The sequence below is a fragment of the Cupressus sempervirens genome, chromosome 9 (assembly GCF_028749045.1).
Source record: "Cupressus sempervirens isolate cs-2001-9-10 chromosome 9, ASM2874904v1, whole genome shotgun sequence".
NCBI classification, from domain to species: domain Eukaryota; kingdom Viridiplantae; phylum Streptophyta; class Pinopsida; order Cupressales; family Cupressaceae; genus Cupressus; species Cupressus sempervirens.
This window is the reverse complement of record NC_143126.1, coordinates 380,982,462-381,008,684: the sequence shown is the minus strand read 5'-3', so window position 1 is coordinate 381,008,684 and position 26,223 is coordinate 380,982,462. Positions and strand designations below refer to the sequence as shown.

General features: G+C 36.7%; 1 protein-coding gene across 1 annotated transcript in view; it reads right to left on the bottom strand.

The window, feature by feature from the left end:
* The window catches only part of LOC149538861 (PGR5-like protein 1B, chloroplastic), a 139,130-nt gene extending 114,339 nt beyond the window's left edge, over window positions 1-24,791 (bottom strand). Inside the window, exons 1-6 of the mRNA XM_089800212.1 lie at window positions 24,549-24,791; window positions 23,003-23,121; window positions 22,762-22,858; window positions 22,462-22,562; window positions 15,566-15,622; window positions 15,264-15,340 (exon numbers count right to left, since the gene is read on the bottom strand). Coding sequence (XP_089656338.1) covers window positions 15,264-15,340; window positions 15,566-15,622; window positions 22,462-22,562; window positions 22,762-22,858; window positions 23,003-23,121; window positions 24,549-24,741 — 644 coding nt within the window. The 5' untranslated portion in view covers window positions 24,742-24,791. The remainder of the gene's footprint in view (window positions 1-15,263; window positions 15,341-15,565; window positions 15,623-22,461; window positions 22,563-22,761; window positions 22,859-23,002; window positions 23,122-24,548) is intronic.
* Between the last annotated feature and the right edge of the window lie 1,432 nt (window positions 24,792-26,223).

The following is a 26,223-nucleotide window of genomic DNA, read 5'->3' as shown; positions in this document are numbered from 1 at the left end:
CTTCAAAATGTGATGCCCTAGCAAATGAATTGCTTGCAAAAATCTGCCCCTTTCGTCAAATTTCGCCCTTCTAAATTCGCCCACAATTGCAAAAAATCAGATCTCAAATCACCTTGCCTCTTCAACAAATAAAATCGCCATAGCTGGAGGAGAAAATCATTGCCCTTGGAGGAAAAATCAGACCCCAAAATCACTGCCAATCTTGCAAAAATCAGATCCTCTCACAAATTTTCCCTAGGGCAGAAATCGCCCAACCAAGGAGGAAAAAAATTGCTGCTAAGGAGAAAAAATCAGACATCCAAAAATCGCTGCCAAGGACAAATTCGCCCCTTTAGAAGAAAATCGCCCAACCTCTAGCAAAGGAAGTGGAAAGAATGAAGAAATAAGAGGGGGGAGGCCCCTTCTTATATCCTCCTGTTGATCTCCAAAGTGGGCCGACCTGCCTAGAAGGAAACAAAATTTAAGTTAAACCCCCAAAGATGGCCTAGTTTTAAATAAAACATGAAAATAACTGAGCCCCATAGGGAAATTGACCCATCCAATTGCCAGTTTGACCCAGAATTGCAAAATACAAACAAGATAAGCCTAGGAAATGTCAAAATTTTCATTTAACAACATTTTGGCAATTAAAATATCATTAAAATCGAATCTAGCAAGCCAAAATCAATTTTCAATTTCAAATTACCAATTTCCTTTAACATTTCTAAAATCCCCTGGGCAAAATTTCAACCAAATTAATGAGATTTTGTAATTTAATCCAATTTCAATTTTGCAATACAATTTCAGTTTTTCAACAAAATAAATTCTTTTCCTGGCAGTCGAAATTCAAATGCTAAATTCAATTTCACTATCAAAATTTATATCAAATTTTCAAAAATCGATCTAAGTCCAAAATTTGCAAATTTATCCTACCAGATATTATTTTACCATCGAAAAAATGTTGTTGAATTCTGCTAAGCCTAAGCACAAAATTACATGTCCCGAAAAATCTAGTTTCGCACCGGGTGAAAACAAACCAAAATCTCTCTTGGCCCAAAGGCGTCCAAGGTGTAAAATCGTCAATTCAAAAAACTCTGGACAACTTCAAATTTTGCTAAGGCAACCGAAAAATTGCCCAACACCCACGAAAATTACCAAGGCTTGCCCAAAAAAGGGGGTCCCCAAAAATTTTGGGGCGATGGTGTGAAAACCTCACAACACATAGCCACATCGAAGGAAATGGCTATGTTTATCAAGTTGGATCTGGCTAGAGGTTATGACTGGGTAAGTTGGGATTTCCTAAGTAGAATTCTTTGGCATTTGGTTTTGATGTGGAGTGGGTGAATTGGATACTCAATTGTGTGACTTCTCCCTCCTCTATTCTTATTAATGGGGAACCTAAGGAGCTATTTTCTGCTTCTCGGGGACTTACGGCAAGGGAATTCTTTGTCTCCTTATTTGTTTATCATTATGGCGGAGGGCCTTGGCAGATTTATTAAATTTCAGGTTAGACAAGGGCTCATCCATGGTTGGAGATGGAACAACAATCTCCCGCCTTACTACATCTTCAATTCATGGATGACACTAGATTGATAGGCATGGCTACAATTAGTGAGGTAGGGAACTTCAGGAGGGCCTTAGACACCTATCTGAAAGCTTCTAAGCAGAAAATCAATGAAGATAAATCATACATTTATATCTTTAGTACTCCTCAGCCTATTCAACACAAGATTGCCAGGATTCGTAGATTTCAAATTGGTTCTCTTCCTTTGATATATCTAGGAGTCCCCTTGGCTTTGGGAGCTTAACAGAAGGAATATTGACAGGATTTTTTGGATAAATTAAAGAGTAAGGCTAGTCATTGGACTTACAAGTGGCTCTCCTCTATTGGGAGAGTGATCCTCCTTAAGACAATATTGCAGGCTCTCCCCATTTACAGGTGTTTTGTGCAAGTTCCTCCTGCCTCTATTTTAAAAGAATTTGATGCTTTGTCTCGGCAATCTCTTTGGTCGGGTAACCTTCTCTCTTCTCAGTGGAGTTTGGTCAATTAGGAAATAGTTTGCATGCCAAAGTTTGTTGGTGGTCTTGGTCTTAGGTTATGGCTCTTGTTGTCAAGGCTTTGGCTGCTAACTTATACTAGAGGTGATGTAATCATCAGGATCGGGATTGGGCCAAGATTCTTGCTCAAAAGTATTTTCCAGGGGTTGACTATCAAGATCCCAAGACTAGCTATGGTTGAGAAAGGTTCTTGCATTTGGGATACTCTTAAAAAGGGAGCTCAACTTATTAAGGATGGGTTTTTCTGCATATGTACTAGGGGATCATGTGCTCTGTTCTAGCAGAATTCTCGGGATAGCCATCCCCCCATTCTTTCCAGCGATCCCAATCTCCAATCTTTTTGTCCTATTTAAATTGAAGCTGAGTGGACTAAGGTGAAACACTTTAAGGTTGTCAAACGTTGTGGACTGGTGGAAGTGACTTGCTGGAAGGATTCACGAGTGGCCTCTAGGTGGTTCTATGGAGAGTCACACTAAGCTTGCTAGCATCCTCAAGGGAAGGTTTTGTAGTTAGACTAAGGATAAGGATATTCTTGCCTGGGATATATGTCTTAAAGGAAAATTTCAAATTGCTCAAGGATATGAGTGGTTAGATAGAAAAAGGAATGGATGAGCTGAAGTACCTCGATGGAAGAAGGTTTGGAATAGCTCTTCTTGGCCTAAATGCAATTTTCTTTCATGGTCGGTTGCTCAAAAGAAATGCCTTACATGGGAAAACCTTCAAAAGAGAGAATTTTAGGAGTCCTTTCTATGCTCCCTATGTATGCATAATGAAGAGTGTGTCTCCCACTTATTTTTTCTTTGCCCCTTTTCAAGAGAAATATGGCATCTATGGTGGGAGGCATGGCATCATGGTTGCATTCATGTTACCTTCCTAATTGAATTCTAGGAAAGCCTAGGTAGACCTTCTACTAGAACTACTTTCCTCTAGGTGGCTTGGGCTATTGGACCTATTTTCATTATATGGAATCTTTGGTTGGAATGGAAACATAGAATTTTCTGTAACTTCAAATTGGGATTACGCAACAGTGGTAAAAGATTATGAGCAAGCTTCAAGAGACTATCTACCAAGTGTGATGTGTTGGAAAATATTGACCCTGTATAGATGGGAGGTGGCGACCTCCCCCTATTGGTATCCTGAAAATTAACACTGATAATTCGTCTCGTAGGAATCCTGGGCATGCAAGTATTGGTGGTATAGGCAGAGGCAAGGATAGAGAGGCTATCTTTCTTCTCTCTGTCTATAAAGGTGAGCACTCTAATAATCCAATGGAAGCCCTTGCTATTAAGTGTCAAGACTGCTATTGAGAGGGGTTGTTCTTTGGGATGGAAGAGGATTATATGTGAGTCGAATTCTCATATTGTTGTAGATATGCAATTAGCCTCTGTTGTCATAGAGATTTTATATCTGTGTAGGTATGTGGACTTATCTCCTTTTGTCCTATTCCTTGGGAATGGATGGAGTGGCTGATGTGTTGGCAAAATGGGTGTCGGGGAATGGAGTTGGTTGGGATAATGCAGGAAATACCTTGGGATCTTGGAGCGGTTAGTGTGGGAAGATAGTGTTGAATAGTTGTTTTGGTGTTTCTCTTGATTTGTTGGGCCTGGGGTCCTTTGTATTTCCTATGTTTTGATTGTATAATGTTTTATCCCTTTTTTCAAAAATTAAAAGAAACATTGTTTACTAACTCATATTGCAACCTAACAATAAACAATTTAACTCAACTGTACATTATGACCATAATTTACATTACATAGGCTCTTAATGGTCTCTATACTCTTACAGACAATCTGCCCTCTCTGAAACTGAGCTGATACCCACTGGATTGCAACCACACATCTATGTTCCCTTCACACATGCTGCTTCTTATGCATCCCAATTGGGTTCCTCTCTACCCAATTCCCACCACTGCCTAATTCTGGGCATACTCGCTACTACAGTGCTGCCATTAACCCTCTTTCTAAGCCGGCTACATCCTCTTCCCCAGCCACGGCCTCAGGAAGCTTGGGAAATAAAACTCTCCCTTTTCTTGTCGCAGTCCTTCATCTTCTCTTAATGTTTTGCATTGTATTGTTGTGAGGTTTTCACACCATTGATGCAAATTGGGAACCCCCCTCTTTTTGCTGGTAGATCTAGGTAGTAGAGTCAGCCTTTGAGATTTAAAAGGCCTTTTTTGGGTAGAACGTAAAAAAATTGCAAAATTTGGTTAAGTCTTGAAGTTAGAACTTAAAGCAAATTTTTGAGCTAAGGGGGAGTAAATTTGCATGAGTGTGAAGGAGAGGAAGCACCTGTCTATCTCAAGGATTGGAGAGGAAGCACCTTCTCTTTAAAAAAATAATAAGAGGAAGCACCCCTTTGTCTCAAATAGGGGGTAAAAGAAGCCTCTCTTAGTCTCAAATGAGGTAGACGAAGCATCTCCTTGCCTCAGAATTAAGTTAGAGGTAGCACCTTCTCATCTCATGATTGAATAAAGGAAGAAAGAGATGACACATGGATTCGATCCTAGTAAGAACAGCTTCAAGTCCAAATCTAAAGGTTCAAAACTCTAAGGAATAATGCCATATCGTTGAAGTTTGTGTCCTTCAGACAATAAATAGCAATTGAAAAAGGAAATGTACACAGCACTGGGTAAAACGTGTGGGCCTGGTCCTCTATAGCTCAATGAAATGGGGCCTTAACTGAGCCATCAATAGCCAATGCTTAAACCAAAAAGGGCCCAGATCTGATTGGAAGAAATAATGCACATAACAAGGGCCTCAAATTCAAGGATCTAGACTCAATACTCAAGGTGGAGACTTATAAATTGCCATTTGTGAACTCAGCAAATTAGACTAGGCCCTATATATGGTGAGACATGTGGAATAGATGTTATCAATTTAGCCCATATCTGATCCTTAACTAACATGTGGGCCTAAATTGAGTAAATAGGGCCTAAATCTTATTGACTAAGGCTTTAATATAAAATGTGAGCCATAAAAATTCAAAAAACTGGGCTCAAAAAATTGAATTGCAGAGCTTATAACTTATAAGAGGTAGCATCTGTGCCTTTTATCAAACCAGGCCTAGATTTGAAGTAAGTGGGGGCCTAAATCTTATCTTTAAAACAACGGGTAACCTCATTAATCGGTTTGGACTCAAATTTCTAGACAATTGAGCCCTGATCTGAAGCTTCTGGACTTAATTTTGATAGGCTAGGACCTAAATCTGGGTTTACTTACTAAGGATTGGCCCTAAGTATGTTCCACAATGTGGCATGTAGCATTGTAATTTAAAATCAGAAACTATACATGAGGCTTGTGCACCTGTGGACTCAAAATTACATCAGATCTGGGCATTCAGCTAAACCAAGCCCGGCACTATATGAGGCGTGTAAGGTAGAAATGCAGATCAGATCCAAATGGGATCAAACGGGCCCCTTAAGCATATGGCATGTGGCCTAATTAGGCCCCAAATCGTTCAAATAAGGTCCCTAATTGAAACACCAGACCCTTACTCAGATAAAATGCCCAAACACTAGACTCTAAACCTGAGGTATAACACCAAGGGCCAAGCATTTAATGTCAATTTGCAATCACAGGGAGAGGTTAATTTGATCAAATAAATGCTCCAAAATTCAAATTTTAAAGAGGACCATATTAAATGTTAGGCCATAGATCCAATGCAAGAGGTAGCTTCTATTACATAATGGATTGCAAATATTTAAAAATAAATTGCATTATTAATAGTATCAGATCCAAACGATCTGCTATATGAACATGGTAATTCACCACAAGTAAGAGATCATTTTCTAAATGAAAAAGCAGGAAAAACTCAGAAGGTTCGAACCATTCAAGGCAGGTTGTGGAGTTATTTTCAATAACTTTGTTTGCAGGAGGTGATAAAGTTCAACCCATAACATTTATCATTCAAGTTTGCAACCTAAAACAATTTCCACAGTCACACACATTGAAGTGAAATTCTGGTTTTTGGACCTCTTAAGTCTTTATCAACGAGTTTAATTCTGATTGCAGGTCTGGTTATAACCATTTGTCAGTGGATAGGGCCTCAATTTCAGTTGGTTGCTAGTAAATAACGATTCAAATCTGATCATCACAGGCTTCAAATCCAAGGAAGATAGCTCCGGCTCTGAGGTTTCATCCTCTCATATTTCCATCACCATTTGCAAAGGCCTACACTCATTTCCAGATTTGTATAACTTCAAAGCAGACCTCATTCTTGGATCTTAATCATGCTTTTTATGCTAACAGTAGAGTGAAATCAGATTGGCATAAGTGATATGGCACTTAGAAGTGAAAATGGACCAGTTTTCTAAATTTCTTAGAGTGTCACAGTCCTAGATCAATCAATTTTATAAGTCTGATGTGGATGTTTAGAGTTCTGATTTTAATTTTTCAGCTACCATTGATCTTTGAATTTAGTACGGCATGATTAAATAAAGCTAAATCCTAAACATAGTGTTTGTTGCAGGCCCAGGTATGGAGAGAGGAGTTGAAAGCACCTCTAGGCGAAAACCTCAAGCAAAGGAAAGGAAGGATTTGCCAGGAAGGACACAGCAGGAGAAGAGCAAGCACTCAAAGGACATCAAGACCAAAAAGATCATACGTGGTTGCAAAATGTTGAACAGAAGATGATACGAAGCCAAGGACAAGAACTAGTTCATGATCAAGGAACGCTAAAAGGGACATCTCCAAGATATCACGACATAGAAGAAAGACAGGGCAAGTTCAAAAAAGAAGGCAAGGCTATCTTCGGTTTCCCTTGGGAATCCAAGATCAAGATGAAGAAACCAATTATCACTAGAAGGTAAGATTCAAGACAAGAACCATTCAAAAAGCAAGAGAGTAACAGATGAAAAATATCGAAGATGAAGCAATTGAGAATATGAGCCATCACAATTGAAGGCTTAACAATGATTTCTCATCAGCAAGGGGTATTCATCACAATTTAAGGCTCAACAATGATTTCTCATCAGCAAGGGGTATTTATCAAGTTTCTAGATGTGTATACTGAGGTGGCAGCCATTTGCTTAGTGAGATTATGCCTAGTGTCCACATGGAGATGATTAATGAGACTGTGTATAGATTCATTGAATGTGAAAAGGAAAATGAGGGTGAGCAGTACATTTCCCAAGGTGATGAGGTGGCATAGGCCCACATGGCCTTTTTTCAAATTGGCTCTTGGAAGCATTTGAATTTTCTCATTGGTCTACTAATTCATGGCTTCTTCTACAAGTTCTCTATTTTCATTGGTCCACTTGCTATTGCACGTTATGTTTTCATGCATTTGAATTTTCTCATTGGTCCTTAGAAATCAATTTAATTTTTTTATTGGCCCACATGGTGGTGCCTACTTGTAATTGGGCAGGCATTTAATATTTGCAGCTATGGTTATGGAAACCCTAATTATGTGCATTAGTCGTGGCCCTTGATTTAAAACTAATCTTGGTCATTCATTGCAATTGAGCCCTCTATATAAAGGCTTGCTCGCATCATTTGTAGTGGAGTTACATTGGAGAACTGTTGCCAATATTGTTCTTTATTCATCGTTGGTCTTCATGGTGGCTATATATGATCATTTTGGATTATTTTATGACATTTTGCACCTCGCGCATAGATTAGGATTTCATTTCATGTTAAGTAGAAGTAGAAGTAGATTGGATGGAAGATATCGTTGAATGGTGATCAATGGTGAAGCTAGTGTCCATACGTTTTGTTACTTGTTGGCTGTAAATAAAGGTGTAAGGTAAGTCTAGGCCTGAATTGGAAGTGCTTAACTTCTATAGGAGATATTCATTCAGATTTAGCCTTTATAGGGTATTTGGATGAGCATTGCCAGTGTGAAAAACATTCTAGCATCCATAGAAGGTAACACCCTCCTATGCCTATTTGGCAAAGCAAGGATTGGTTAGAGGCTCACCCCATCATCAACATTATCCTACATTCTTAAACATAGATTTAATTGTCTTTCCTTTGCAAGTTGTTTGGTTGGAAGTGATTGGAGTTGTAAAGGTAGTTGATATTCATCGAATGAATAGTGTAAGTCCCTTTGTGATAACCGGCATATCACATCATAAAAGTTGAGCACAAGTCCACAATTAGGAAGAAACCTTGAGGTTGTCTCATTTGAACATGTGATTCATATACATTGTTTAGCCTATAAGCATCCTTATTCAAGATAGAGTTGGAATTTTGGTGTTTCATCTTGAGATATTAATTATTCAATTCCGCATGTTTTAGTAGAACAAAAAAATCACATCAAGACGTCTTTTCACATTTTGAATACCAATTGACTCGCATTTTGCTTCGTCTTCTCCATGAAAGATTGGTTGTTCAGCTTTGCCACATGGGCTTAGTGAAAATCAAATGATTACAATTTCTTGGAGACCACGTCTCTTCAAGACATTGTCATACAACTTGTGGGGCCTATCTATGCTTCCATGTTTGCATATAGATGTCCTCAGGCCCATTTTGGAGGACTCTCTCCCTTCCCAATTTGCAGTACAATACCCACAAGATCAATTTCTATTGTTTCCAAAGAATGACTTGTTATCACTACCAAAGGATGAATATCCATTTTCCATTGATGAATAGCCTCGTACTGACATGGGCACAATATTCGACTTGAGTAGTTGAGACATGAATTTATAACTGGTACTTTTAATGTTGCCCTTTTATTGATACTATAAAAGTTGGATAGTTTCAAATTCTGGCAAATGCATTTACTTTACAAATTTTAAAACCTCCTCACTCATAAATTATTAAGGCCTTGATCCAAGGCTCCCACCATATGTTGTGTTGGCTCTATTTAAAAAATTTTGCAAGTATCATTAGCACTTGGTATTCCATTCAAACCTCCTTGCATAATTCTAACAAAAAAGTGCATCTCAAATATAAAACTCCCCTTTTGGTTATGATTCAATGGATGTCCAAACTCCGATACAAAGCTTCTATTTTTCTTGATTGACAATTAGAGAGAAGATATTATATTTAAACTGCATGATCATAAGAGAAGCCAACTAAAACTAAAACAGATTCAGAACAAATAATTGGAAAAAAAAAATTGTTCATGTTGATCAGTTGTCTGTTCAGGTGCTTTTGCACCAAACATACCTGGTAAGAAAATTTGTGAGCATAGACTCGCAAAGTGTAGTTAAGTAGTGGGACTACCCATTTAGGTTGTTGGAAACCTGCACTAAGCTCTGTCGTTGTGTAAAGGGGGTGAAATTTCTACTTTTTCCTTCTTTTCTAGCATCTCGCCAAAATGACCACTATCCTCTTCTCGTAACTCCGTCCACCACTCTTCTTCCCTTTCATGGACTCATGTCCACCTTTTGTCTTCCTCCTCTACCAAAGTCTCCCTTATCTTTTCCTTTTTGGGATTCAACCCACTACTAAGAAAACACCTCCACCAATCTCCTATAGCATCCTCAACATGCTTTACACACAAACACTCTAACATCCATATGAATATGTACAATTGCTTTTATCTTAGTTGACAATATTATACATAAAGGCACACTGAAATCAATATTTTCAGATTTTACCTCCTCTTTCTCTGCCCCAACATCCTCTTTGTTTTCCTTCGCTTTCTCATTTGCCTTTATAGCTTTGAGCTTTTTCATCCACTCGTGTTCTATTGCAGAAAAATGTCTCCACAATTCTTCATCTTCCACTATATTAATCTCATGGTCATCTACTACCTCCACGTCCTCTAGAAGACATTCATTCACTAACAAATGTTCTTCTACGACCATGTCCTCTTTTTCTCCTTATGTGTGTGAGTTGCTCTCACATCCTTCACCTTTTGGCTGCAACCCTCAATCTTCGATAGGAATCTCCACACCCCATAACTCTTATCCTAGTTTTGTTCCACAAACTCAATCAACATGGGTCTCCTCATGATCCATCTTTTCCTCTTCCTCAAACTCATCATCTCAATTGTTGCAATCTCTCATCACACTTTCACTTTTCTCTATAGCTCTAAGCTCTTAATTGATCGAGACTTCACACACTTGCAAAGATCCTTTTGAGCCCTCCACAACCGTTTCACACACTCAAGTGTGAGACAACCTCGCGATCAGCAATCTGTTCACACAACTCTTGTCACTCACAAGTCTTGGTGCAAGACTACATCACGTCCAATGCTCTATCTGCACACTCAAGACCACCACCTGTGATACCTTTTGACATAGAAGATCCCTATCTCCCATGTATCAACTTCAAAAACTCAAAACAAAAACAAATAGGAAAAAACAAAGACACTTTGTTTACAAAGTCGGATTGCAATCTAACAATAAACAATTTAATTCGATTGATCTTCATGACAACAATTTATATCACATAGGCTCTTAATGGTCTCTCAACTCTCACAAGAAATCTTCCCTCTCTCAAACTAAGCTAATACTCTTCCTATTGCAACCACACATCTATGTTGCCTTCACACATGCTATTTCTTACACCTCCCAATTGGATTGTTCTCTACTCAATTTGCAGCTCCACCCAATTATGGGGCTACTCCCCACTACAGTGCGGCCACTAAACCCTTTTCTAAGTCCACTACATCCTCTTCCCCAACTATGGCCTCAAGAGGCATTGGAAATAAAACTCTCCATTTTCCCATTGTAACCCCTTCATATTCTCTTATGTTTTGCATCGTCTTTTCACATTTTCAATAGAAATTGGCTGGCATTTTATTTCACCTTTCCTATGAACAATTGGTTGTTCATCTTTGCCACATGGATTTAGTGAGAACTAATCGATTGCAATGACTTGGAGACCACGTCTCTTCAAGACATTTTGTCATATAGCTCATGGGTCCTATCCGTGATTCCATGTTTGCATATAGTTTTCCTCAGGCCCTTTTTGGAGGATCCTCTCCCTTCCCAATTCACGATACAAAACCAAAGAATGACTTGCTATCACTGCCAAAGGATGACTTGTTATCACTGTCAAAGGATGAATATCAATAGCCTCTTACTAACATGGGCACAATATTTGACCTAAGTTGTTGAGTCTCAAATTTATAATTGGTTCTTTCCACATTTGCCATTTCATTGGTACTATAAAAGTTGGATAATCTCAAAAAATCTGGCAAATGCATTTGCTTGACAATTTTTAAAGAACTTCTTTGACACCTAGCATTTGCTTATAAGTTTTTGAGGACTTATTCCAAGGCTTCCACCATATCTTGTGTTGGCTCTGTTTAAAACCTTTTTCATGCCATGCATCATTGGCACTCAACATTCCACTCAAATCTCCTTGAGGTATTCTAGCAAAAAACCTCAACATCTCAAATATAAAATCCCCTCTAGGTTATGATTCTATGGATGTCCAAACTTTGATTTCAAAGCTTCCATTTTTTCTGGCTGACAATCAAAGAGTAGAGATTATATTTAAACTAGATGATCATAAGAGAATCCAAATGAAACTAAAAAAGATTCAAAAAAAAAAAATGGAAAATTATTATTTTTGTTGATGGTGATCACTTGCCTACCCGGGTGCTCCTACACCATTGTCAATGTGGAGAAGCTCGCAATTAACTTCATATATGAGGGCATGGAAAAGGCCAAGGATGCAATTAGATCTGTCACAAGCTAGGGTTGTCGTTGCACCAAAAGGTCAACCTATCAATACACGATACAACAATTAGACTTATAGAACACAAGAGGTGATTAATCCATGTCAAGAATCCGAAAGGGAGACATTGGCAGTTAGTCCAACAATCCCCCCCCCTTAGCGAACCCATGACCAAGCTCTAACACCACTTGTTATAAGCTAGAGTTGTCATTGCACCAAAAGATCGACCTATCAATGTTCGATAAACCACCAAACTTATAGCACACAGGAAGCAGTTAAGCCATGTCACGAATCCAAAAGGGAAACATTAGCGGTTAATCCAACAAGATCCACTTGTGCTGAAGTTGAGGATAAGTACTACTCTATCTAGGAAATTACTGGTAGACGATGGCACATCCAACTTAACATACCCCTACACATAGTTTCTTATTTCCTCATTTGAACATTCCAATTCCACCTTAATTTCAAGAAAATGAGGAGGTTCTAGTGGGTTCTACATAGTCATAGAGAAGATGGTACCTAAATCTCTTTTTAGAGCACAAATAGTCAGCAAGATTGAGGTCTTTAGACTAACACGAGGTGATCTCTTTGCACAACATATATGCAACTGTTGGCATCGCAGCCAAGTAAAGATCTATCAAGAGCATAATTAAATTTAAATCAAAACTTTTTCTTTTTTTCTATTTTAATAAAAAATAATTGAAACTTAAAGTTTGACAATTTGATTGATTTTTTCTTTTCTCATCTCAAATGCAAGATGGGAAATATTTGGTGCTAAGGTACCAAATCTTTAGGGGGTTGTAGTATGAGATTTGAGCCAAGCAGTGCATCAGGGATTTAGTACAATTGGAGTATGTTTGAACACATCAGTCCAAGTAGCACAATATATTGTCGATGCAAAGGATTAATGGTCTATTTTATGTTCATTACAACCTTTGCCCTTGCCACATACAAATTTTAGACAATGACTTATCACCCGTCACCCTAGAAGAAGTTGATCCTCAATTAGTTTGGATAACTATGGTTGAGGATCCTATCTTTGTGATGAGGAATTTGATTGGGTTGACCAAGTCGATGGAGAGGAAGAAGTAGCAAACATGGTAAAGGAGGAGGATGGAGAATGAGCAAAAACCTTAGATGTAGGTGTGAGTATTATTGAGACAGAGGCAGATATCATGGTTGCATCATCGTCTAGTACCTACTTATCTTAGATGCTTATGCAAGACTTGTTCTAGTATTGAATTAGGTGATGCAAGCTACTTTGAGCCATAAAATTATAAAAAAATTAAAGATTTTTTTTTAACTTTTGATAACATGGATTTCATATTCCATGAGTTTTGCATGCATTTGACAACATTTATATGCCTAGATGTCTTATTTCCTTCAGCTAAATTATGAGTTTATGCTTATGTGATTGATGTATAGTTGTGTATGTGATCAAAGAAACTTCTATTTGGTGAGTTCATTGTGTTTTTCTGAAGTTCATTTATTATAGGGTGCATTAAACAAGTTTTAAATCCTAAAAAAATCTCTAAGTTTTATAGTCATTCCTTTTTGTCAAGTCTATACCAAGTATGGGCACCAAGTCTAGGTTAGGGTCAACAATCATCTTGCTGTGCCTTGGGTGAATCCAAGTCTTGTACACTACTTAGGACACAAATCCAAAATACTGATCACAAACTAGTTGGAAACCAGCTTGCCACACCATGGACAATTCCAAGTCGTGTACACCAATTAGGGCACAATATTCAAAAATACAGACCAAAAGCTAGTTGGAAACCAGCTTGCCACACCTTAGGTGTGTCAAAGTCTTGTTCACTAATCACAACACAAAATAAAAAATACATATCACAAACTAGTTTGAAGAAGTGGAATATTTCACTACAAGATTCGTAGACAAATAGCAATCTTTCCTAATAACCTAGGTGATTCATGGGCTGAGTTTACGATGAACTACTCATTAAATTAAGTTAGACATCTACAAAGCTATCAATGGTCAGACTCAAACTAGGATCAAGAGCAGCAGGCACATTCAGCAGTAACATTCTTCAGCAAGGTGATGTGTAAAGAGAGTTTGGAACACTATGACATCAGCTGTAGAGGACAAGTAAAGAATAGATTTGAAAACTTCTCAATGTAGCTTTTCTGTTATATGTCGTCTCCTTGTACATAGATGAACACCTTACATCTGACTCGCTTGACAAGATAATTATAGTTTGAAAATAATACAAAACAACATCCACACATCCAAAGGGATAAATCCTATCCGAACAGGAAATTAGTTATATAATATATTGCAAATCTTCACATTCAGGAAGGAGAACAAAATTCAGAGGCAATTATAGAATAAAGTTTTGTGAAAATATGAATCAAGCACACCTTATTATCTGAAGACCATTGTCCCTGTTGCCATGTACATGATGTTTGTGGCTGCAGGAGATATTATTACCTGCACTGGACATCCTATTTCTTTTGTTGATGGAACCATTGTATTATTGCCTATAGCATATTTGCCTCGTGTCCTACACGTCATTGCAAAAGCCTTCACATTTGATGGAATGACATTTGTTTAGGTGTCACAATAACGGGGACTCGAAAGTTTTGGAGATGTAACAGAAACTATTCTCAACCTTCACCATTCTTTGCAACTGCCACGAGCAAACAAGCATCAGCAGGTTTCATGCCCTTTTGGTATCTCTGTGTTTTGTTTTATATTGCTCAAGTTATGTTTGAATTGGGTCTATCTTTGTGATGGTCAGGTTTTCATTCCTATTGGATGGAAGTCGCATGATTATGTGATATGGTTAGATTCAGCTTATCATGTTTTTCAATCCTCGGTTATTCTGATCATCACTCAGTGCTCAGGAGTTACATCTGAGCATGGTCTTACGGTCTGTGCTGCATTGCAACTGCCGTCACATATTTATCATGCTTCTAGTGGTTTCTCTTAGCCTACCCACGATTCTAAGTCTTTCTTGGTGGTGCTGAGTATTATATACTTCTTTTTCCGGAAAGTGATTATTTTATTTTTCAGGTGCTAGCACATGCAATATTTTATGATGAGAAGAATATTATTGTATGTCCTGTTGTTGGTGCTTCAAAAGGATAGGTTCATATTCTGGCAATCTCTGTTATGTGATAACAACATCTGTAAAATAGTCCTTCATCTGACTTAGCTTGTGAAGTGTTGTATTATATGTTATGATTATCAATAAAAAGCATATCTTGGGTGTGGCTGTTTTTTTCCCTCGAGTAGGAGGATTTTCCCAGGGTATCTCCAGTGTTCTTGTGTTTCTTACTCTTTTATTTATTTAGGCTATTCTGGTTTGAAAACTTAACACATAGAGCAGCATTTCTTAGTGATACATAGGGTTAGGAGGTTATAAATTAATATAGCATTTACTGATCGTTGAAAGTAAAATATACTCAACAAGAGAAACATATTAATGTTCCATGTCAACAAAGTCAGACATGTAGCCAGATAGATACAGAATGCACAATATATTCAGAATACTATAAAGATCTAAAAGTCTCAAATTGCTTGAAGAAAATAAGTGAGCAAAATTACATGCAATTTTCAAATGTAGTAAAAGTACTGTGTTGACTCAAAAATAATTGAAAGCTCATAAAGAGTATCAGGCTGAAACTTACAATGACAGAGCAACAATGGCAGCGGGCACATTCAGCAAGAACATTTTAAAATAATCCACAGTCAAGTCACTGTAAACCTACACAGATATGTAATAAGCATTATCAATTGGACATAATGTACATCGTACAATAAAATGTCTCTTCAACTAGTCCAATTTCACAATCTATTAGAAAACAAATCTCAAAACATCAACACTTTTGAGACCAAAAAGAAACAAATAAATTTTCACCAAACTGGCATTCTACAATAATAGAATTGAATACTAAGCAGGTAAACAGTATAGCAAGGATCAAAAACTTACATTTCTGCTACGGAGACTGCACCTGGGACCCTCTATTGCAACTTTGCTGCCTGCTTTCTGCAAAAAATAACAATGCATGACACAGCAATGTAGAGAATTACACTAGCATCGACTTATGTCTGAGAAACTTTCCAATGAGAATACTAAAGTTGTTTCATATTACATACAACTTGGGCACAGAAAGCACAAACATAACCATAAGTGAGACAACTAATTCACAAAGTAAATCCTTGGGTGTCTAACTCTTTCTATATTAAGTGAATTTGATGAAAGATATTACTTCCTATATAGTTTGTCGAAATGCGGGTTTTAAAGCATATTGAAAAATATCAATTGATCAAAAGAAATGAATAAGACAAGACTCTACTCCATCAAAGAAATTTGTATGTAGTTTATACTGCATCCCGTACTGTTTTCTTTTGCAAATTCTGATCAACATTAAGGCCACCAGCACAATATTCATATTTCTTTACTTATGCTTCTACACTTTTTGACTTTTGAGATCATATTTCTCTTATGTAGAATATATTAAGAACTAAAATTAAAAAACAACCTATTAGTTGGAGTCATATATCTTCTTATATTTGAGAGAAGTGTAGTTCTGGCAAGGCTCCTGGAAAAGTAGAGTGTACATTTGTCATTGCATCTAAAGACTGTTATATAGATAGCCTGTTCTATAAAGAAAGTTCAACTAAATATAACAGGTTTAATCCTCTCTGATTATAAATCTGTTGATATAGGTAAAATAATTCTACATAATAAATTTAAAATAGAAAAAGAAACATGCAAAGGAATACACATGAAGGAAAATGCAGGATAGAATGAAAAATTATTATACTCCATTACAGAAAACTGAGCCATGTCCGTGTCCTCATCCACATAATCACAGTTTACATTGATTATATTTACATATAGTATATCAATATCCTTATTCACTTGCATTCCCTAATTTGATTAGCATTCTCATCCACATATCAGTACACATACCCCAGCTAAATATTGAGCATAAGTTGTAAATAAAATCAAAATAGTACTGCTGAAACATGTTCCTATACCAGTGATAATCAATAATAAGCAACAACAGGATATCCATGAACAACCAGTGGACAGAAAAATACTAGCTCTTGTAGATTTTAAACTTCAAAAATAACAAGTTCTAAGAGATATCAAAGCATCATGTGTCCCTGTGAGTTGTAAACTATAAATGCTTGCTATAATGTGTATGAGATGTCAGTTGAAAACTTTAAACTAGTTATAATTAAATTCAAAACCGTGTCTTTTGTCATTAAGAGGTGGTGTCAATCTTTCATACTAGCTATGGGTGCCTTCTTGAGGCACGTCATTCACAATAAGTTGGCCAGTTTCTCATTCCAAATGTTTAGGATTAGTTTTCAAAACCACTATTAAGGGTCTTGTTCATGAATAGCAATAGGAAATTAAGGCATGGATTTTTCAGCTTATCCCCACCTTCAAGAATATATCACTAGTTATGAGCAAACAAAACAGCAAAGAATGTAAGGATGTTTCTTAGTATAAACTTTCTAATTCTTGGTGAACTGGTCTTGGTTGACATCTAGTGATGCAAAACCTATATTCAAAATATATTTGCAGCTTCTTCAATGATGTGGCACTCAGAATATGTCAACACAAACAAGAATATGTTGACTTTCAAAGTTTTTGATGGATAAACACTGACTTGTGATCGTGCATAAGGTTTCATCTTAATTATTGTAGGCTTTCCAAAATCTTAGATTAGAGTTACTACATGGTTTGATGAAGCTGCTAGCAGATTGTTGATTAACATTTTGATGTTTTGATCAAATTCATTGGGTTGCAAAGAAAAAAGTGTTTTCAGAATCTCAAAAGGTGGTCATGCATTAATTTGCTATTTTAGCAGAATCTATTTCAAATGGTCCATTTCCACACATTAAAGGATAGTCTATATTCAAGCCCCTTTAATTAGTTTAAATTATTTAACTAGCTGGTTCATCCACTGGCCTGCCAGATCCTGGTCCAGTTCGTGCCTAGTTTGGGTACTGGAGTCATGCAACAGTAGGTGAGGATAGGATTCATGCAAAAGAGCACCAGTTCATCATGGGCAAGCTCAAATCAAGCCCAGACACTCCTGGGTGAGCCCAAGTTACACCTGGACACCCAGTGATGGTTTTTCTTTTTCTTTTTTTTCGTATTTTTTTGATATCCGCTTTAACTTGCTGCCCTCCCTAACCTTGAAAATGGCCTCTAAAATAATTAAAACACCAAATAACCTAATCTTTTGTCATTTTTTTGCAAACAATAGATCTCATTCCTGCAGGCTGAGTATATATTTTGCTTCTTGGATCAACAAAGGGAGTTGAAGATTGAATTTTGAAGATTCATCAACAACTGCATTCTTATTCCTACGCATTTGTAACCTTCCATTGCCTGTCAAGAAGATTGCACAGGAGTTTTTTGCAAAGAGGTAGAAATTTTTCAATTTTTTTCTCTATTTTAGTTTTACAGACATGAAACAAATTTATTTTTTTGTTTATCTATTTCTTTCCATGCTTTTATGAATAAATTAAGGCTTCAAAACAAGAGTTTGTACACATTTTTTGTGTTTAATTTTTTTTACTTGTTTTGAATGCGTTCACAAAATTTCTTGCAATAGGAATCAAAATGGCAAGCTTTACCTCCACAAATCAACCTGAATTCAAAATAGATCCAAGTTCTCCTCTATGGAAATACGTTGAAATGATACAACAGGTTCTGAGAGGTGGGGGATACATTTGGAAATGCCGGGGATGTGATAAACAACATTCTGCCTCATATTTTCAAGTGAAAACCCATTTGTGTGGAAAACCCGAAAATAGCATCAAAACTTGCCCTGGAGAAAATGGTGTACCTATGCTATCAGATTTAGCAGTAAAATACACCATGGAGCAAGAAGAAGTGGCTGAACGAGAAGCACATAAATTAAATCAGCCCATACTTAAAAAAGATTAAGGGAATTCGGCCCCCATCTATCCCAACATTGTGGTACAAAACCACCCATGTTTTTCCACAAATGATATACGAAGTGAACAACCCACAGTATTCAAAAGATCAAAGAAATCTTTGGAGACTACATTTTTGAATGAGAATCCTGGCAATTTATGCGAATGGTTTGGCTTTCATTGTTGTTCTCTCCCCATATTGGAAAGAGATGTCGAAAAAAGATAATGAAACTTCAAAATAGTACAAGGTCCCAGGTTATGAGAAGGTGTGTGGCACCTTGCTGGAAAAAGAAGTCAAGGTGGTTGACGATTCAATGATCCCCAGAAGGGAATCATGGATTGAGAGAGGTGTGACAATTGTTTCAAATGGGTGAAAAGATTCAAATAATGTCCTTTGATTAATGTCATAGCAGTGTCCCCTAAAGGGGCAATGTTTTTGAGGGTCATGGATTGTGAGGGGTGGGTAAACAATAGATATTTTATTGCTGATATTCCCATTGCAGCCATTGAGACAATGGGAGCTTGCACCATGGTTCAAGTCATAACGGACAATGCAAAGAATTATAGGGTTGTCAGTTTGTTTGTTGAAGAATGATATTAACATATCTTTCGGACACCATGTGCAGTCCACTCACAAAATCTAATGCTAGAAAATATTAGGAACAAAATTGACTAGATTAAAGACGTGCATACAAAGGTTGAGGAAATTTAAGTGTTCGTCACCACCACCATATGTCTCAACTCTCAAGGGAAGTAGTATGGCATTTTACATTCTTATAATTTGATTATGTATTCTAGTTCTGTTGTAAAGGTTGTTTTAAATTTTGATCCTTTTTTTAATTTGTAATAGATTGTGAAGATCAATTTTGCCCCTAACAGAATCATCTTAGGACAATTTGTGAAAGCTGGAGATACTCTAATATGGTGATTAGACAAAATTGGTTTATATGGAAGCAAAGCGAAAGTGGGAGGGGAAAAAAATAGGCAAAGAAATTAGATTACTCATGGTGAGATCGAGTTGAGTATCTCTCAATTTGAGCATGATTCATTATACTGGCATCGGCAGGTTTTGCATTGGATAGATATATGATGGAATCAACTCAATGATTGTGAAGATGAAGTGCATCATAAATGAGAAAGAGTGGGATCCTAAGGAGACTTTCTTCAAAAAGTGCATACAATTGTTAAAGAAAGATGGAACAAGATGACCACTCCATTACATCTTCTTGGTTTTAAATTATCTCCAAAATACTACAATAGTTGATTTCTTTCTATGCCAGGAAGGATTCCCCATACAGATATTTTGAAGTGACTGAAGGACACAAGGGAGCATTCCAAAGACTCTTCCCTGTAGATGAATTGTGAGATATAGTTACGGATGAGTTCATTGATTTTGTGCACTCAAATGGTCAAAGTGGTGAGGCTCTTGGTTATAAGTTTCGCAAGGATGATCGTGGCTGATGGTATTTCCATGGCCAATTCTTGCAACACCCACAGCCCCTCACATCAAAATTTTGTCACAAGTTTAACAATAAATAAATGTTTTTTTTTTTGGTATTGAAAGTTTTACAGTAGTTTTTTTTTTTTTTTTAAAGATTTTATTTATAAATGTTCAGCTGGACTTGAAAAAACATATCTGCAAATTGATTACCTCTTCCATCCACTGAAATAGAGGAGACAACTAATAGGCATAAAGGATAGTCTAAACATCCAATGGGTATTTATGTTTGGTAATTTTTAAAGCACTTCCTGGGATAAATTTGTAGACAAAAAGACAAAAAGTGTTCCACGTGTATTTTCCCTAGAAAATTGAATATCCTGTTGATCATGTATTAAAATTTATACAGTCTTTTTGAACCAAACATCATTCCTTCCTATAATGTCCCCTTTCTAGCACAAGTTGTATGAGTTTGTTGTTAGCCTATTTTCCCTTGGTCCTGTAGGCTAACCAGGACATAAAAGGGGCTTAGATGCCATTTGGCCTAGGCAGTTTCAGTTCCAGTTCATTCTGAGCTGATCTGGGGTAGTTTTGGGAAAACTTACTACTTATAGTAAGTCATTATAGGTATATTTGGACATCTGGTGGCAGAGGTGTTGATGATAAATTGTTTAATATCAATAAGTTCATCTATTCATCCTCGACATTTTTTTTTTAGCAAAGGTGGGTGAACCACTAGATTTATATTAATATATATAGACTGGTTCATGAGCTCATCTAGGAAAGCACTACGAAGAAAACCCACAATCCCAGCCCAATTACAATATAAATATGAAAGAGCCCACCTGAAACCTAGATCAAGAGAGCTACCCCAATACTAAAATTTAACAAATCCCCGAGCTTATAATTAGGCGACAACATAATTACAAAAGATAAATACAATTAACATTTACATTATCATCTGTTCACCATCTAGTTGAAGAAGCATTAATTTTGCTACCCCACTGTATACTTGTTCCACCCAAACCAGTTTGTGGTCAAACTCTTTCAGCTTGATCACCACACGCAAACCAGTGACACTTCAGTCCACTGCAGATCTGTTGAGAACTTAAGAGAAACATGGCCCTCCATCTCTATGTTCGCTGCCACGCAACTTCCAACATGGGCAGCACTCAATCGGAAAGACCTGATCCAGTCAAATTCACTGCCTACATGGCAGTTATACACCATGGACAACAGCAGCTTGCGTGCCCCTTACAATAATCCTCAATATATTTTATGATGCTTTAATAAAGTTTTTTTGTAAATTAAAATTAATTATTTAACTTTATTAATGCATAGTCTATAGTTTGTGGTAAATGCCCCCCTTTATTCTATAATACATTGGAAGTGTAAATAAAGGGACCAAAAAAGAAGTTGTGAGAAAATAGGGGCAACAAAGCAAAATCCTAAAATTATACGAAATGACAAAAGGGTGATTTTGTTTATCCGACATTGTCAAGGTGAGTGAAAAAGATTTTAGAAAAAGCTATAAAAGAGATGGAAATGCCCTCTTTCAGCATGCTTGGATAATGTATGAAGATTGGTGAAATTGTGGAGATTTTCTCGTGTGGGCTTGTAGGATAAAATTCCTCTATGTTGACATTCTTCTAGCTGTTGCAAGACACAGCCGGGAAGATTATAGTTTGAATTTGCAAAGTAAAATCTATTGCTATTTCTCCTAGTTGGTTGCTAGGCAAGCGTTCGATTTTGGTAGTATGAGTTGAATTCTGTGAGTGAAGAATTGAGAATCAATCCACTGTTTGGTGCACATTAATCTCATCATTTACATCAAGAACAAGCTTTCATGCAGGTTAGAGACCAGTTAGAAGTGTTGGACATGCTGAAGTGAGACATAACTTTAAACACAAGCTGTACATGTCCAGGAGAGTTCGAGCTTCATGGTTGGATCAGTTTAGGGAGTTTGAAATGCATAAATATTGAGGTCGTCATCTGGCAGGTATATTTATCTACTTGCTGCTGTGTGTGGGAGTTTGGAGAACTGTTGTTTACGATAAAAGGGCTTCGAACTGCACTAAAGGGGAGTCCAGACCTCTGGTTTCTTATTCTTCCTACAGCTGTAACAAGTTGGAGCAAAAGCAGTGCACATCTAGGGCTTGGAGATTGGTGTTGTTGCTGGTATTAGTGAAGTTTGATTGAGATTCACTATTTCCAGCATAGCAATTAAAGGGTGTGACTAAATGATATGTAAATATCGTATTAGCAAGTCGATTTGAATTCAATACATAATATGTACTGCCAGCTTGACTTGCAAGTGTAAAATGTGTAATTTTGTGATGAATATCTGAGATATATTTATGCTGCTATCACTGAGTTTATACTCAAAATTTTACATCCTTCAGATTCAAAAACTTCACTTTACAAATAAGGCAGACCTTTTCTACGCTGCTTTGGCATTCTGAAAGAAAAATAAATAAACTCACCTTAAGATTGAGTTTCAGTTCATCATATTGAGCATCGTTCATAATTGGCTTGCCTGCGTTGTATGCAAGGGAAGCTTCCATAAACTTCTGCTCATCTTTACCTGGTTGTGACACCCGAATTCATTTATTCTATATGCCACTTTCTGAAAATAGCCAACTAAGAGTCTCATGTAAACTGCAAAATAAATTGTATCTTGCACTTCACAAGGAATTCTGGAACTATATTAGACAACAAAGAATTCATTTTCAAATTATTTTTGTATGTTTTAACAAGGGTAACCATCAGAATGAAAAGCCTACTCAGCATAACAACGCTGCTCCCCTCCCACATTAATTCCTCCTTCAGATTATCAAATTCCTCGTTGGTCATAATTGGTTTATTTTCAAAATAGAAGGACTGCAGTAAGAAAAAACTAGTCCAAATCAATAAAACAAATAGTGGAATCCATTTTTAACACAAAATGATATATTGACATCATCAAATAATTGAAGCTAAAATGTTATTAGCTTTATGAAGCCATGTCTAAAAACTATGCATTGCCTGTAGTGCTTCAAGAAAGTCTTGCTCAAGCTCTCCTACTGTCCGTTTCTGTTCTTTCTTATTTATGCTGCAGTATGGTAAGATTTTGTTGTCTACGATCTCCTCTTCCTTAACCTGACCTGCATGTTAATGATCCTGTTTAGCATAGAACCGCTTGCTATGCCACAAAACAAAGTGAAAGTTATCATATTACTTCCATGTTTTTAATAAATCGCTTGGATATATAAAACCAATATTAGCTTGAAACAATAATACCTTTAACAATATACTCAGACAGGTGTAAAAATGAAGTTTGAATTTGCACAGTCAAACTGGGCTGTGAGGAGCGAAACGTTGTTGGTGAAAACACACACAGTTAATTCATGATCTAAAACTGATTAGACATCTAACTTTATCCGATTTTATTAGAAGTGGCTGACCTAGAGAAGAAGACGGAATGAGAGCTATAAAGAGTATCCTCCCATACTAATGATAACTAAATAAATAACTACACAACTTTCGGAAACAAAAAACTGTTTTTGCTTATATGTGCGCAGGACAAGGATATTGGTGTTGATTATGGCGAGATTTTAAAGAGAAGATTTAGATGAAGACATTGAAGATTAAGGACGAGGCGTGGAGCAAGAGGCAACGTTCACTGACAATGACAAAACATTAGGTCCATCCAGTTTTGCCATCCACAGGAGTCACAAATTTAGCAAAGAGTGGCAATTTTACCTTGCCGCACTATCGTGACAAGTCAAACACGTTACTTCTGAGGTGCATGGAACTAAAAAATCCATAATTATAGCTGCAAGAATATGGCCAGTATTGGTAACTTTGATCAACCACTCAAGTTTCACAACTAGAAACATATTTCACAACTAGAAACGTATTTGTGTATAGCCCATTACAATAATAGCTCTAGCATACTGCAACAAGTTGGAATTCTTGAATTTAGCCCAAAATCCATAAAGCTACTAAACTCTAGTAATGGAGGGAGATCATTTCAACGGTCTTCATATCATTGTGAGGCAACATTAATCATTCACGTAAGAATGTTGTTTCTTCTAACATGATCAATTGGGCTTATTTCTCGTGGGAATTTGATAATTTTTCATGTCACCTAACAGCTGTCTATGCTGGTTGCTATCTATGGTACCCAAATGACATGTTGAACAGGATAATGATGCCAATTACAATCCCACACAAGTTGGGCAGAATAAATAATGTTAGACATAGACATCTAAGCCCAAAGACGTTCATGATTTGTAGTCCAGGACCCCTCGTGTGCTTCTTAGAGCACCGAGCAATAAAAAATTGCTCTGATGAGATATACTCTGTCTTTATTTTAAGTCAAGTGAGTCTAAAATCCACACCATATTGCAATTTTTCTGGTACTAAATCCATGCATTTGGTCTGTAAAACACTGAGTGCGGAATTATAGAATTGTTTCATCCTTACAAGTGGCGTGTTTGTCATTCACTCTGCAGTCTCGAGGATGGGAAGAAGTAAAGAAAATGCAAAATTCGAATTTGACATGGAATGAGGGGAAAAGGAAAGCAACCTTGCTCCTGCTTCTGATCCGTGGCCTGCAATACGATTGAGGGGATTGGTCTTGATGTTGTTGGGCGGACGAAGCAGGGCCCACGTGGCAGTTTCCATTGCTGTTGCCTCACCCTCGCTTTTAACACAGAAATTTGATGCGGGTGGCAGGCAGAGGAGGGAAGAGAACATGAGAGCCTGTATGTCCTCACCATTGCTGCTCCTTACTCAAGGAATAACAATAATAATTACGAGCCTCAAAAGCAACGCAACTATACCACTGACATGCTATTTGTGTACGGGATAGAGGATCAAAACTTGTGGCGATGCGAGGAGCTTGTTCAAACTTTTTTCTCCTATACGTTCATTTTCTTCTTCCTTTTTCGATTAATTAATTATATATAATTGTTACCTTGTGTATTACTCAAATCCATGCTATATGCCATTTAAGTTTGGGGGCCATTTCGGTGGAAAGATTTGATGATAGACATGTGGAGTAAGAGTGGCTTTATGCTAAGAGTTGAGTGGAGCATCTCAAGGAGCAAAGAGTATGTTGATAGTGTCAAAAGGTGGAAGTCTATATAAGATGGTAGTTTATGTATATTTTTGTTAGATATTTAATATCATATGAAAGGAATATAAACAATGAAAAACAAATTAAACATTGTTAATTTGACGTAATTAATTATAAATCCAAAATAGTTAAACTCATCCTTAAATTCATATAAGAAATGTACAAAATGAATGTAAAATTTTGAGATAAAAGTTACAATGTTTGGAAATTATCTATTGATTGCATGCATTACTTTATAATTAGTTTTAAGTCTAAAGAGTCTTGTTTAGATTGGCTTCTTGTTTGGATGAGGGAGCCCATCTATTGTCACAATGAGGAAATGTTTAGTTGTTATTGTGGATTTTTCTTTTTTATTGCTTGGGCAAATTTTGCATGTTCATGAGATTTTCTTTAATAATTTGAAAATTAAATAAATCAAAATATAATTATTTTCCTTTATTTATATTAATTAACAATTTGGATGAATGATGGTCCCTGCTTAGACATTGCATAAAGTTTGCACTTTTCATTTTTGCATTCCTTTTAGTTTCATCAACTAGGTTCTTTAAGAAGTTTTTGCTTGGTTTGGTGAATGGTTAAAAGGATGTTCTAATTTGTTCTTAAAGATCACCAAGTTTCATTAGGTTTATATTAACATAAATGTACTCCAAGTTGTGTAGAGAAAGCAACTACCAATAGTTTCCCCACAAAACATGCATTTAATAATTAGTTTCATTCAACGTAAACATAATAGACACCCACAATGTAATACATATCAGATACAATAGAGTTGACATTGGATACATGCAAATATGCATAAATCAGTAAATTGCATCGCATCGCCACAAGGGGCATCTATTCACCATACCTATAACATAACAACTTTATACATCAAGGAAAGATGATATTGAAATGCATAAATATAGCCGATTAAAAAATTGATGAAGTAAACACACATAGAGTCATATATATTAAGGGAAAGTATGATATTGTATACCTCTATGCTATATAGTGAGAGTTGTTGCAATCGAGATTCTTCCTTTTTTACGATAATTGTATATGGATTGTTTTTCATTCTTGAATATCAATCAAAGGAGAATGGTGGCTTATACAAAGGTTGTCTAGTGATTTAACTCTTGACATA